Source organism: Somniosus microcephalus, chromosome 6, assembly GCF_052327205.1.
Source record: "Somniosus microcephalus isolate GS21.2 chromosome 6, FLI_Smic_1.0, whole genome shotgun sequence".
NCBI classification, from domain to species: Eukaryota; Metazoa; Chordata; class Chondrichthyes; order Squaliformes; family Somniosidae; genus Somniosus; species Somniosus microcephalus.
Genome location: NC_140992.1, coordinates 92,920,949 through 92,934,057, shown reverse-complemented (window position 1 = coordinate 92,934,057; position 13,109 = coordinate 92,920,949). Strand labels below are relative to the sequence as shown.

The 13,109-nt window shown below is 43.5% G+C and overlaps 1 protein-coding gene across 1 annotated transcript in view; it reads right to left on the bottom strand.

Annotated features, from left to right (window-relative positions):
* LOC147115886 (integral membrane protein 2C-like) overlaps positions 1 to 13,109 on the bottom strand; it is a 58,267-nt gene that overhangs the window by 22,964 nt on the left and 22,194 nt on the right. The window contains exon 2 of the mRNA XM_085990539.1: positions 5,559 to 5,696. Coding sequence (XP_085846665.1) covers positions 5,559 to 5,696 — 138 coding nt within the window. The remainder of the gene's footprint in view (positions 1 to 5,558; positions 5,697 to 13,109) is intronic.

Sequence of the window (13,109 nt, the reverse complement as noted above, 5' to 3'; positions counted from 1 at the left end):
AAAAAAGCAAGAAAAAGAAAAAGCTGTGGTTTCACCAGCTAGCCGAGCTGGTGGCAGGTACTGCAATAATCCTTCCTGGGCGTCGGGCTGGGGCTCCAGCGGCTGGCTCTGTAGCGAGGCCAAGCAGTGAAGGCAGAGGCAAGCAGTAACAGACGGGGAGGGAGCACTTGGGAGACGGCCGGCGCTGCAAGCAGGTCGGCATTCAGACCTAGAGAGAGAGTCCGGCGGGAACGAGTCTCCAACTGTAAATAAATAAATAAAAAGAACGGAAACCGCGGGAAACAGCGTCGCCATTGGCAGCAGCAGCGGGGAAGCGCCATATCTTTTCTGCAGAAAAGAAAGAAAAGCGCGGGAAGCACCATTTTATTTCTAGGATGCCTAAGTCTGGCAATATTGATGCTTTTGATAATGAGATAAAGGATTGGACCACATATGTGGAAAGAGTGGAGGTATATTGCACCGCAAATGGAATAGAAGATGAAAAAAAAGCTTCAGTACTGCTAAATCTAATGGGCGCAAAGACATACGGGCCGTTACGAAATTTAATCACTCCAGCCAAACCAAAGGACAAGAATTTTAAAGAAATTGTTGATACCCTACAGGAGCACTTAAACCCAACACTGCTGCTGATAGCGGAACGATTCAAATTCTTCAAGAGAAATCAACACAAGAATGAAAGTAATGCTGATTACCTCACCGAATTAAGAAAGCTATCAAAACACGGCCAATTCGGGGCAGGACTAGCAGATTATCTTCGAGACAAATTCGTCTGCGGTCTCGTAAGTGAAGGAACACAGAAAAGGCTGCTTTCTGAAAAAGATTTAACACTGGACAAGGCTTTCATTATGGCTGTATCATACGAAGCAGCCGCAAGAGGAGCTGCAGAGATACAACAAAAGACACAGGACTTCGGCACCCATGAAATGACACAGGGTTTCGAAAGATGTTATCGCTGCGACAGATCCACCCATGACCAGAGGGACTGCTGGTTCAAGGACAAAGCATGCAGGCAATGTGGAAAGATTGGACACATTGCACGGGTATGCCGATCTGGACAAAAAAAATCCACAGACAGGAAAAAAAAATCAATAAAGAAAAGTACAGAAAGGTACAAATGATGACGGACAGCAGCTCCGAAGACCAGAAGAGCGATAGCGACTCCGAAAACAAGAGACTAAGCTGTCTCAAATTACATAATGTAATTGCCAAAGATGATTACCAGACCATTTGGGTTACCCTCACGATAGCAGGGTCCCCAGTTAAAATGGAGCTAGATACAGGATCAGCTCTGACCGTCATAAATCGACGGGATTACGAGCGGCTATTTCCGCATATACCTTTAAAAGACACATCCATTATCTTGAAAACATATACGGGCAGAAAGTATACCCCAAAGGAAAAATAAAGGTGCCTGTTGTATACAACGGCAAGGAAATACAAAAGTTGTATTTATACATTCTATAAGATGGTGGTCCACCGCTGTTGGGACGTGAATGGATCAGGAAAATACGTTTAGACTGGCACTCCATTCAGGCACTGACGGTGACCAGTAAGAAAAAAAACGATGATGACGTCATACCTGAACGATTAAAAGACATCTTGGCCAACGCCAAAGAAGTGTTTCAAGTGAAACTAGGAACCTTGAAAGGCATCACCGCCTCAATAAAAGTGGAAGATGCAGCAATTCCCAAGTTTTTTAAGGCAAGACCGGTGCCACACGCAATTCGTCCAGCAGTCGAGGCAGAGCTGGAGAATTTGGAAAAGGCAGGCGTATTATCCAAAATAGATTGGAGCGAGTGGGCAACACCCATCGTTCCAGTCATGAAGAAAGCATTGAATAATGATAAATCTGAAGAACAGAGAAAAATTCGCATCTGTGGAGACTTCAAGGTGACTGTAAACCCAGTCCTTCACACGGTACAGTATCCTCTTCCGAGGATAGAAGAAGATATCTTCGCCTCACTATCCGGAGGGAAACGTTTCACCAAAATTGACTTGGCAGAGGCATATCTACAGATGGAGGTTGAAGAGGCCTCTAAAAAAATCTCACGATAAATACACACAAAGGTCTGTACCAGTACAATCGACTGGTTTTCGGAGTAGCATCCGCTCCAGCTATCTGGCAAAGAGCTATGGAGCAAGTCCTGCAAGGGATTCCGGGGACTCAATGCTACCTAGACAACATCCTTGTAACAGGAGAAAACGACAACGAGCACCTTGCCAATTTGGAGCAGGTGCTCACTAGGCTGAGAGAATGGGGCCTACAAGCAAATCGCCCCAAGTGCGAATTTTTCCAAAATCAAATATCATATTGTGGCCACATAATTAATAAGGAAGGGTTGCATAAGTCACCTGAAAAAATTGAAGCGGTCATAAAAGCCTCAGCACCTGAAAATGTTTCACAATTAAGGTCATTCCTGGGATTAATAAATTACTATCATAAATTGTTACCGAACTTATCAACTCTTCTACACCCTCTTAATGAACTGCTACAAACAGGAGTAATTTGGAAATGGAGCGAAGACTGTAAACGTGCCTTCCATAAATGCAAAGACTTAATCACGTCCAAAGAAGTTTTGGCTCATTACAACCCATCACTGCCAATCAGACTGGCATGCGATGCATCCCCTTACGGCGTAGGAGCAGTATTATCGCATAAATTCCCTGATGGCTCGGAACGGCCGATAGCTTTTGCGTCACGCTCATTGAACTCAGCTGAGCGTAACTATGCCCAAATCGACAGGGAAGCACTCAGCCTGGTATGGGGAGTGAAGAAATTTAACCATTACCTACACGGACAAAAATTTACCTTGTTAACTGACCATCAACCCCTCATCTCCATATTCAACCCTAAAAAGGGTGTTCCCATTATGACAGCGCAAAGGCTACAGAGGTGGTCCCTTTTTCTAGGGGCACACCAATACAACATAGAATACAAAGGATCAAAACAGCATGGGAATGCTGACGGGTTATCGTGCCTACCATTGCCAACGGTAGAAGAAGCACCTACCGTAGACACAGTGGAGATGTTCCACTCTACCATAGTCGAATGTCTACCAGTAACAAATTCTGCCATTGAAAGGGAAACTAGAAATGACCCGACTCTCTCACGAGTCTACGATTTAACAGTGAAGGGATGGCCAGCACATGGCGAACCACTGTTGCCAGCATTCTCGCAAAGAGGAGAACAGCTGTCAGTGTGCCGAGGAACCTTGATGTGTGGATCCAGAGTGGTGATTCCACCCAAACTCCAGGGTAAAGTTCTAAAGGAGCTTCACGAGGGGCATCTGGGTGGAGTGAAAATGAAGAATCTAGCCAGGGCGTTTGTATGGTGGCCAGGTATCGATGGAGACATCGAAGAAATGGCCAAGAGCTGCCTAGGATGCCAGAAGGTCCAAAACGCTCCACCCAAAGCCCCTCTACATCCATGGGAGTGGCCCTCATCTCCCTGGCAAATGATACACATCGACTTTGCCGGTCCATTTATGGACTCAATGTTCTTAATCGCGGTTGATGCACACTCCAAGTGGCCGGAGGTAATAAAGATGTCCTCCACCACCACGGAAAAAACCATCACAGTATTAAGGACCATATTTGCCAGGAATGGGCTGCTGTAACAGATCTGTTCTGATAATGGACCGCAATTTGTGTCCGAAGAATTCAGGAAGTTCTTAAAAAACAATGGGGTTAAGCACTACACGTCCGCCCCATACCATCCCGCCACCAATGGATTGGCTGAAAGGTTTGTCCAGACCTTCAAGAAGGCCATAAAGGCCATGGGTAATGAAGACATAAAACTTCAGCACAAGGTGGATAACTTTTTGTTCGCATACAGGAATGCAACACATATGGTTACAAACCAAACTCCTGCCATGATGTTCTTCAATGGAAGCCTAAGATGCCGGCTGGATTTGATCAAGCCCAACATCAGAAGGGACGTGGAGAACCGGCAATTTCAAGGCATGAATGAAAGGCCAACTAGAACCTTCCAGATAGGTCAACAAGTTTTGGCCCGGGACTACCATACCGAGAAATGGCAGCCTGGAACTATCTGCACACGACTAGGACCGCTGATGTATACCGTGGACATCGGAGAAAGCATAATAAGGCGCCATGCTGACCAAATCATAGTCATCCAAAAAGGGACAACCTACACCACAACTCTATACGCCTAACGATGAAGTAGAGATAACCATATCTACCTCCAATCCAGTGATACTGGAACCCGATGAACCCGACACTGGCATTCAAGCCAAATCAGCCTTGCCAAAAGAACCTACTACACCACCAGAAACTACTACACCACCGAGGCGTTATCCGGACCGAGTCAGGAAGCCTCCAGAGAGACTGACTTATAATTAATTAACTGCAGCAATGTGTAGATTATTTTTCTTGTAACATGTAATTAATAATTACTTAAAGTATTATGTACTGGTTGGCTAAAAGGGGAGGAATTGTAGTGTATGTGCCTTTAAGAGCCCCATGTGTACTGTAATGCCGGTAATGGCCACTCGGGCTATATAAGCCTGTATATTGTGTTGTATCAGTTAGTTCCCCTCCAGACTTTGTTTAGTAAACACCTATGAAACCAACTCCTGTCTTCAGTGTCTCTATCAACACACAGATACAACAGTTCCAGATGTAGACATTAATTATAAGAGAACACATTCATAAACATTTTTAACTGAAACAGTACTTATGAACATATTCTATTAGAAGAGGGTGGCGTGAGTATATACAGCACCAGTTCACTGGATCATTATTGGACTTACACTTGACTAGACGAGGGCGAATTTCAACTGTAGTGCAAATCGGGTGAGTAGTGGGTGAGGCACGTGCTACCCCTGCCCAATTTCACCAGGGACTAGTGGGAGACCCAAACTGTTTTCACAGTCGGTCCTCATCTGCATATTATCAGTGAGCAGCCACTGCTCAATGAGCACTGATAGGCATCTTGTGGATTGGGAGGGGCGGGAATCTGGCAACTCTTCTGTGGTGCCGAGCTGGAAGTGCACTCTTACAGGGGAGGGGCAAGGCAATGGTGTTGGGGAGTGGGGGAGAAAGGCATAAAAAGGACCGACAGTGTGCTCCTCTTGGCTACACAAAAATCAGCGCCAAAGGTTATTTTGGGGCATTTGAGAGCAGGCTCCAGCGGACCCTTTAGGGACCACTGGTTAGGCTGCTCTATGTCCAGTACCAGCAGGCACCTGAGAATTATGTTGGGGTCCTATTTTAACAAGGCTCACACCTCATTTTGGGTGAGCGCACTGGCCACCCATTTTGAGGCTTGCTCAAAAATCAAGTCGAGTGGGCTTTGGGCACCAGTGAGCGGTAGGTTTTGTTTAAAAATCATCGGCCTACCGCTCTGTTTTTCAGCATGAACGTGACGTTAGGGAAATGAAAATCGGCCTCGATATCTCTTGCTAATCAATGCCTCACACTGGTAATGCTGAATCCTTGTTGAATGTTTGAAGTTACTGTGTCATTTCATTATAGTCAAACATTTTGTTTTCATACTTTAAGAATTATATTTTCAGTCAATAAAATATATACTATACCCGAGTAATAAAGTAGTGCTTGTAGACATATACTGCCCCCAAGACTAGTCCAGAAAGAAGAATAACCAATCCAAGTGTCAGGCACCAAAAGCCACTAATGACAGGTTTCCGAGTTCTTGCTGGGACAGTGTCCACATCCTGAAAAAAGAGAAGAGAATCATTAGACATTAAAGGCAAGGGCTGTATAGGCTTTTTCACTTTATGGGTGGCGTAGGTGTGTACCAAGGAACCTTGTGGGTCACATATAAAGTTTAAATCCATGCTCCCATTAAATTGCTCATATCTCAAGTCGTCGATAGTAACAGGTCTTGGTGGTTACACCAACGAGGCAACAATGCTAACAGCAGCCTTTTCCAAACCTGTGGGGTCGCAAATTTCAAACAGCACAATCCACCGAATGAGAATAGGGCAGAATTTCCACAGACTTCTTCAGATCTCATGCTGTAACTGTGCAGCGGAAGTTCAGTGGAACCCCTGCAAAAATGGGTAACCATTTATACTGTTTCTTCAGCCTTTCCACCAATCTCCCACTGTAGTGATGGCAATAAATTGGGAGAGCCCGCATGGATATACCAGGCGTACAAATGCAAATAGGATGGAGTTACTTGGGCTTCAAATGCTTTGGGGGGGGGGGGGGGGGGGTCAGGGGCTGCGTGTAGCCATATTTGAGAAAGCGTACGTGGTTGTGTACAGTGCAGACTGATGCTAGCATTACAGCCTGTGTATAGTAAAGCTGGGTTCTAAAACTGCTTGATACACATTGTATCTACTCATGGATATATGCATGTTAGTTAATTTGCACTGTATTAAGGTGAACTAGATGGTATAAATTCATAGATAACAGACTTAAAGACTAGAAAATATAACGTTTCCCCTCCCCCACACACCCGAGTTGTGGATATGTTGGATAAATGTATGTTTAAGATTGGTTATAAAAATGAAGACAAAAATAAATCAAACTTTGTATGGTACAAAATGGTTCCTGGGTTGTTAGGGCAACAGATGAGTCACCTGTGGAATGGAATTGGTTGGTATTTTGGATGTCGGCATTCTGGATGTTTACCTCGGGGACTGAATTCACACTAATGTATCACAGTACTCCAGAGTGCTTTACAGATAGCAGCAAATATCAATGTGCACATATACGGAAACATTGGGAAAACGGCAATTTGCACCACCACACCGTGCAAGCTGCCACTTTATACCAAGGCTTTCCGGTTTACACAGAATGCATCAATTCAGCACAGAACCAGACACCAGTACTGCACAGAGTCGATCATTTTTATGGTTTACTGTAAAACTGTGCCTGATAAATACCAATACAAAACTTTCAGTGCATCTCACTAAAAACTGTTACAGAAATTATTGCCGGTGATGTCCTCAGGTCTTCTCCCGCTCTGTCACTGTAACTGTATTTCTGTGATTCCTATGATTGATAACAATGCATTTATTCCATCAAGGTAAAATTAAAAAAATGTACCATTATATTGCTACAGTAGAACTTTTCATTGTAAGCTGTTAGAAGTTGCCAGCAGCCCTCATCCCATGCTGTTAGATTCCCATTGCTTACAAGCTGGTCGGACGCTTGAACAGATGGCAGTCAGATCAGATGATGAAACACGCTCCAATAACAATAACACACTTTTTCTTGTGAAGTTATGCTGGGCTACTGTCCAATTTATTTGTTGTCCTTCAAAGGCAGCTGTTTGTACAACCATGAGCTTGGGCAACTTAGTAACAGGTAAGGAGTGGATTTCCTCCGGGCTTCTCTCACTCCGCCACTGTAACTTTGATGGACACCTTGTTTATGCACGTAAATGGAAATTCTGATGAAATTACAGGCCTATAAGTGCAAATAGGATGGTGTTACCTGGGCTTCAAAGGCTGGTGCAGGGGTGGGAGGAGGTTACGTGCTGCATGTAGCCACAGTCTGGACCTCCTGTTACAGGTAACTTTATATTGAGAAAGTGTACGAGACTGAATACAGTGCAGACTGATGCTAGCGTCACAAAAATACATTTTTTCTATTCAGGTAGAATGTTTTCCAATTCCACATTAACCCTCAAACCCTGGCATAACACTTCAGAATAAAATTCTAGAAACACAAAAATTAGAATACATTTGATCCAGACTGTTTTATCAAGTTTAGCATCCCATCCAGTTTAATAGTATCTTAAGTTATGTTTGGCTTAATGTTATATTGATTATCTAACAGAATGATTCTCTTCTATTCTTTTAACAGTACATGAAGATACATACCTCTTTACTGAAAGTGCCTGTTTCAACACTAAGAACCACTTTATTTTATATATTTAGAAAAGTTCAGAATAGGTTAAGCTCTATTTAACTATTGATTAGTTTATAAAGGGTCTTTGTGAGCCCACAAAAAAGATTTTCAACAAAATGGTAACTCTTGACTGTGATAACTGTCTGCAGACAAATGGCCAAAGTGCATTTATATTCATCATTTATATAGTCATCAACCTAAACACAGGTGTATGCAGCTTTGATGTTATGCTATTAAACAATGTCATGCTTTTAATTGATACATATTATGACCCAAATGTTGCTTAAAAAAACACTCGCCTTACGACTGGCATATTGATCTATGTCATTTGGCTTCACATTGTTCTGTCCAGTTCAAGACTTAATGTAGGGTATGAGGAAATTAATAATTTCTCCTAATGGAAAAAAATTGGCAAATCGTTTAGTTCAAAAGCATGGCAGAACAAAGGCTTGAGGGTCACAGGCCACAATATTCACTGGTCTTTTTTCTCACCATTTAATAAAAAGTCAGTAATATATATTCTCAGGATTTTTTAAAAGGCTAGATTACCAATATATACCTTCCTTTTCCAATTCTCAAAGAGCTCTTTAGTAAAATGGTATAGTGAACCTCTTCACTGCACTATATCTCTTGACTATATATTTCCTTTCCTGTATCAATTTTGAGCTGCAATGTACCATTTAATTCTTTATGAACTGCATAAAATTTTTAACACTGACAACTATATTTGTTCCATCTACCACTGGAAACATCTTGTCAACAAAGACTAAAAGATTACACAATGCAAATCCAGAATAAGGAGTCATTATCATCTAAGTGTAGAGTTTTCAAGCCTGGCAAAAAGCATAATGGTTTCCCTTGTCTTGCTTGTATAAATTAAATCATTCATTGTTCAGCAAACCTGTTAGCTCAACTCCTCAAAGAATGAGACCTAAAATTGCCTTTGCATATGTTTCTTAAGCCTAAATTCCTAAAGTTTGCTGTTCTTGTGTGGGACGTGCAATACTCCTCGTCATTCTGGCTTCCAACAGCAGGTGAGGTACCAGTGGGTGACTCCTTGTTACTACTTTGGACTATTCCTTCAATTAAAGCACGAGAACAAAAGTCAAATTGTCCTCTATCAGGTCCAAGTGTGTAAAATGGCGATGCTGAGCAGTGTGCAGAAATCTTGAACCAAGCATACATTTTCTTGGCAATCTAATTACACTGCAATACACAGTTGACCACTGGTGATTCCAGCAGACTTTGGTAGTGATAAAATCCTGAAACAAGTACACCCGAAGTCATGTGATAGGAGGAAAATAGACACAAGACGTGGTCAGTAAATAATCTCTTTTTCCACAGAACAAGCATAAAAGGGAAGCGTGGACTGCATCAAATGTAACAACATAATTGAAAGCTCCTTTCATCCTGTATTATGCTCTGATGTTTCTTCTCCAAAAGCCACACTGCTTGCAGTGCAAGAGATTATTACTAAGAAACAACTTCTTTCCCCTTATTTTATTCCCCAGGACCCTGTTATGTGTGATTTTTGTGATATTTAGTCAGAGGCTAGTTGGCACACAAGAGATGCAGATTGACTCTAATAAGCACAGGGATTTGCCGAGCAGCTATGGTGCTGAACCATCATTCCCCTGGCACCCCCACCTACAAGTTCTTGAAAAAAAAAGATTGACAGGCATCCAAAACCAAATTAGCATATATAAACAATTACAGAAAATAACATCTTCAGTCGCGGTGTGTACTGGGGACAGAGGGGGGCACAGCGAGCTTCACAATTGCCAATTTGTTTGGAAGCAGCCACATTCAAAATTCCATTTTACACTCATTAACTTTAAACAAGCGAGCTAGCAGTGTGTGCAATACCTGTATTGAGAGGTCACCACTGTAAACACCTGCATTTGGTTTCTAAAGCGGGAAAGGTTTGAGGTAAGATTCACATTGGAATAGTGTAGAAGATGGACCAGACTAAAGTAGAAGTACCAAACGCCCCATGGTTCTCAGGTGGAAGCACTGAGGTCCTGGTCAGCAAGTGGATATCAAGAGGGCAGTTATGTTTGGCACCCAAGGTATTAGTCCTCATAGTAGAGTGGTCCAAAATACATGGGAGAAGGTGGCAATCCATGTCAATGAATACAGTAAACCCCAAAGGGCAAGGCTTCAAGTATGCATGAATATCTGTGACCTCATTCATTCTTCTCAAGCATCAGAATATACGTGACAAGAACTTGTTTTGCGTGTGATTTAACCAATGTAAATAGTTTTCTTTCCTTTCTCGGGAGAGTAAAATAGGAGCAATTTCACCAGATACTTCACAGCAACATCACTCATTCCTATCTAAGCAAGCAAGCATAGGACCCTAGCATGTAGAAACTGAGGGCAATGGCGGCCTTCACTGCCAATGACAATACCATGCCTGCAATGGAGCGTAAGTGGAGGTCTGCATGTGACACAACACTAGATGTATTTGTGCCACCCTCGGCAGCTTATTACCCTGCGCATTATAATATTAAAATCAGCATCTTGCCGGTTTCCAGCAAAGCTGCTGAGTGCTGATGTTATGCCTGGCTGGAAGTGGTCACTTAGTACAAAATGGGGGAGGAACTCAGCATTCTCAATCTCTACTCATACTTCTGGCTTGCACTGCTAGCTTTACACTGCCACTCTTGGCAGAAAGTAGCAGAAAAAAATTCTGTTACAACTATCAACACTGCTAAGTAAAACTATATGGCCTAGAAATTCAGTGGGCTGCGCTACCAGTTAGCGCCCAAAGAGTGTACTTAGTGGGTTTAGCGCCACTGGCCACGCCTCCCGCGAAATTTAGCGGGGCGCTAATGGCGGCGTTAGCCTGTAGCGCTGTGCCGCCACCGATGACGTCATTGGTGTGCGCAGTGCCCCGATCGCAATATTTGGTCGCGCCCCCCGCTGTAACGCCAGTCGCATTTGTGACCGGTTCAGGGGGGCCTACCTGCGGCGGTAGTGGCGCTAATTAAAGGGGAGGTGCGGGGCGGCCATTTTTTTTGCTGGCCGCCTGCCAGCACCTCCTCGCGCCGCTGTCCCCGGCCTCCTGAGCCCCCCCACCCCGGGCAGTGCCAGCTGTGTCCCAAGAGCCCGGCACTTCTCCTCGGTGCCGGGCTCTTTTGCCGGCACTCTCGATCTCTGATCGCGCTGCAGCAGGCCCCTCCCCTTTAAGAAGGGGAGGAAGGCCTGCAGTACCGCAGCGTGGCGCTGCGGCACGTTGCGCTGCGATATTCAGTTGCAGCGCCTCAAGAGGGATGCGGGGCGCCTCGAGTAGCGCCGCGCTTCCGTTTGGGGCGCTGAAACTGAATATCGGGCTGGCGCAAGCGGCTCCGTCCGGAGCGGTAATTCCAGCGCCCAGGCGAGCTTGGTGCCCCAAACGGGGCCCCACCGAATTTCTAGGCCTATATATTTAAAAATCAACTATTGATTTTAAGCAGAGTGCCGCTCTTGCTAATGCAATAGTGTTGGCATTCCGACTGTGGGCAGGGCTGAACAGATCATAACTGCACATTGCACCTGATTCCACCATGGCTCCATTTCCCAGTCAGCTGACATACAAGGTCAGAAATGAGAATCCGTCACTCCAACTATCCCAAAGGGATATGGGATCAGCTAAATTAAGGGTGTGGTAGAAAAAATTAATTTAAAAAACTGATAACAGTCTGGCATCACAAACCAAGCGAGGTGCATTGTTAGCTGATTCTACACTAGCCTATGTCATAAGATTAAAATAAGTCTTTTATGTTTTAACTAAACACCTTCAAGTTGACAGCAACTGTATTTTCAGATACTGTGGGGGTGAAATTGGTCTTGGACAGTTGCAGAAAATGGGAGAGAGTGAATTAGCATCACCCAGAATGATTTTCCTTTCCATTGAAATCAATGAATAAGAAAAACAGGTGGGGTGTGAAACGGGCTGCCAATTTGCTATCGCCTGTTCTGCGCTACCGGCCAAGACCAATTTCAGCCTCAACATGCTATCCATGTGCTGCCAACGTTTCAGAAACTCCAAGTCTTATGTGAGTTATGTGCTCAAACCCTCAGATTCACAGCTGTCATTCCTGAAACCAGTACATGTCAATGTCAAGATATTCAGTTCCAAAGAGCCATTAAAAATGCATGAGAGAACCCTGGGGCAAGAACATGAGGCTCGCAGTGGCAGTGATTTATACTGAACTCGGCTTCTGGTATTCCAAACAGATGCACACAGCTGCTGAAAGGATTTACTTTGCATGGCACAAATATTTTTGCACATCGCAACACCACAAAACATCAATTATTAGTTCATTAGGATTGATTCCAGTACTGATAAGGCAAACCCTTTTTTTCAAACCAACATAATAAGAGAACTTTGCTTGCAGGCACACATCAAAACCCGCAGTGAGTGCAGTCACACACGTCTCCACAGGCAAACAGGTTCTGATAACTACAAGCAGGATCCCTATAAGAAGCCTTGATAAGCGATGGTCTGTTAAATGGTGCTTTCAGAACATTTGCAAGGTCCAGCATAGCAGTAGTAGATAAACACCCTCAATTGTGAGCTGAGCAGGATGTCATGCCCCATTGTGCTATCTCAACGTGCAACATTTGAGTTTAATTTACCCTCTTCAAGAGTCGTGCCTGTAGATAACCATACATACTGGCTGGCTTCCAAGCATCCGTTGAAATATGATTGAGGGCATCATGACATGATTGCAAATACTCTCATGAGATGGACTGGATTTCCCTGCACTATCAACTTGGAATTGGCATTGTCTCAATTTTAAAACAGGAAAATATAGACAGTTTCCTCATATTCAAAGGCATTGACTGACATTTACTTACAAATATAAAAAAGGACATCGTCATATGACAGTGCACTTGTACACATTCTTTCACTGGGGAATTTAGAACAGGCAGGTTGAGTGAGTGACAATGCCATGGTTCGAGTCAGTCGATAATCCAGTTTATCATTAGTTCCATTTTATATTATTATATGCATGGAAGCACTGCTGAATTACAAGTTTACTTTTTTTAAATATTATTCAGTACTCAACAGCATGTATGCCAGATAATAGAATTCTTCAATGATGATAGCTTTATGTACCTGACCAGATCTGAATGGTGTAATTACTTGCAGTACCTTAACCATTATAATATCCGGTAAAAAATATATTAAATCAAATTTATTCCTTGTTTCCTTTATTCTCTTACATTGAATGTCTCTTCTCCATCAAAGCCCAAAGCCTTTGAACATCAAGTGA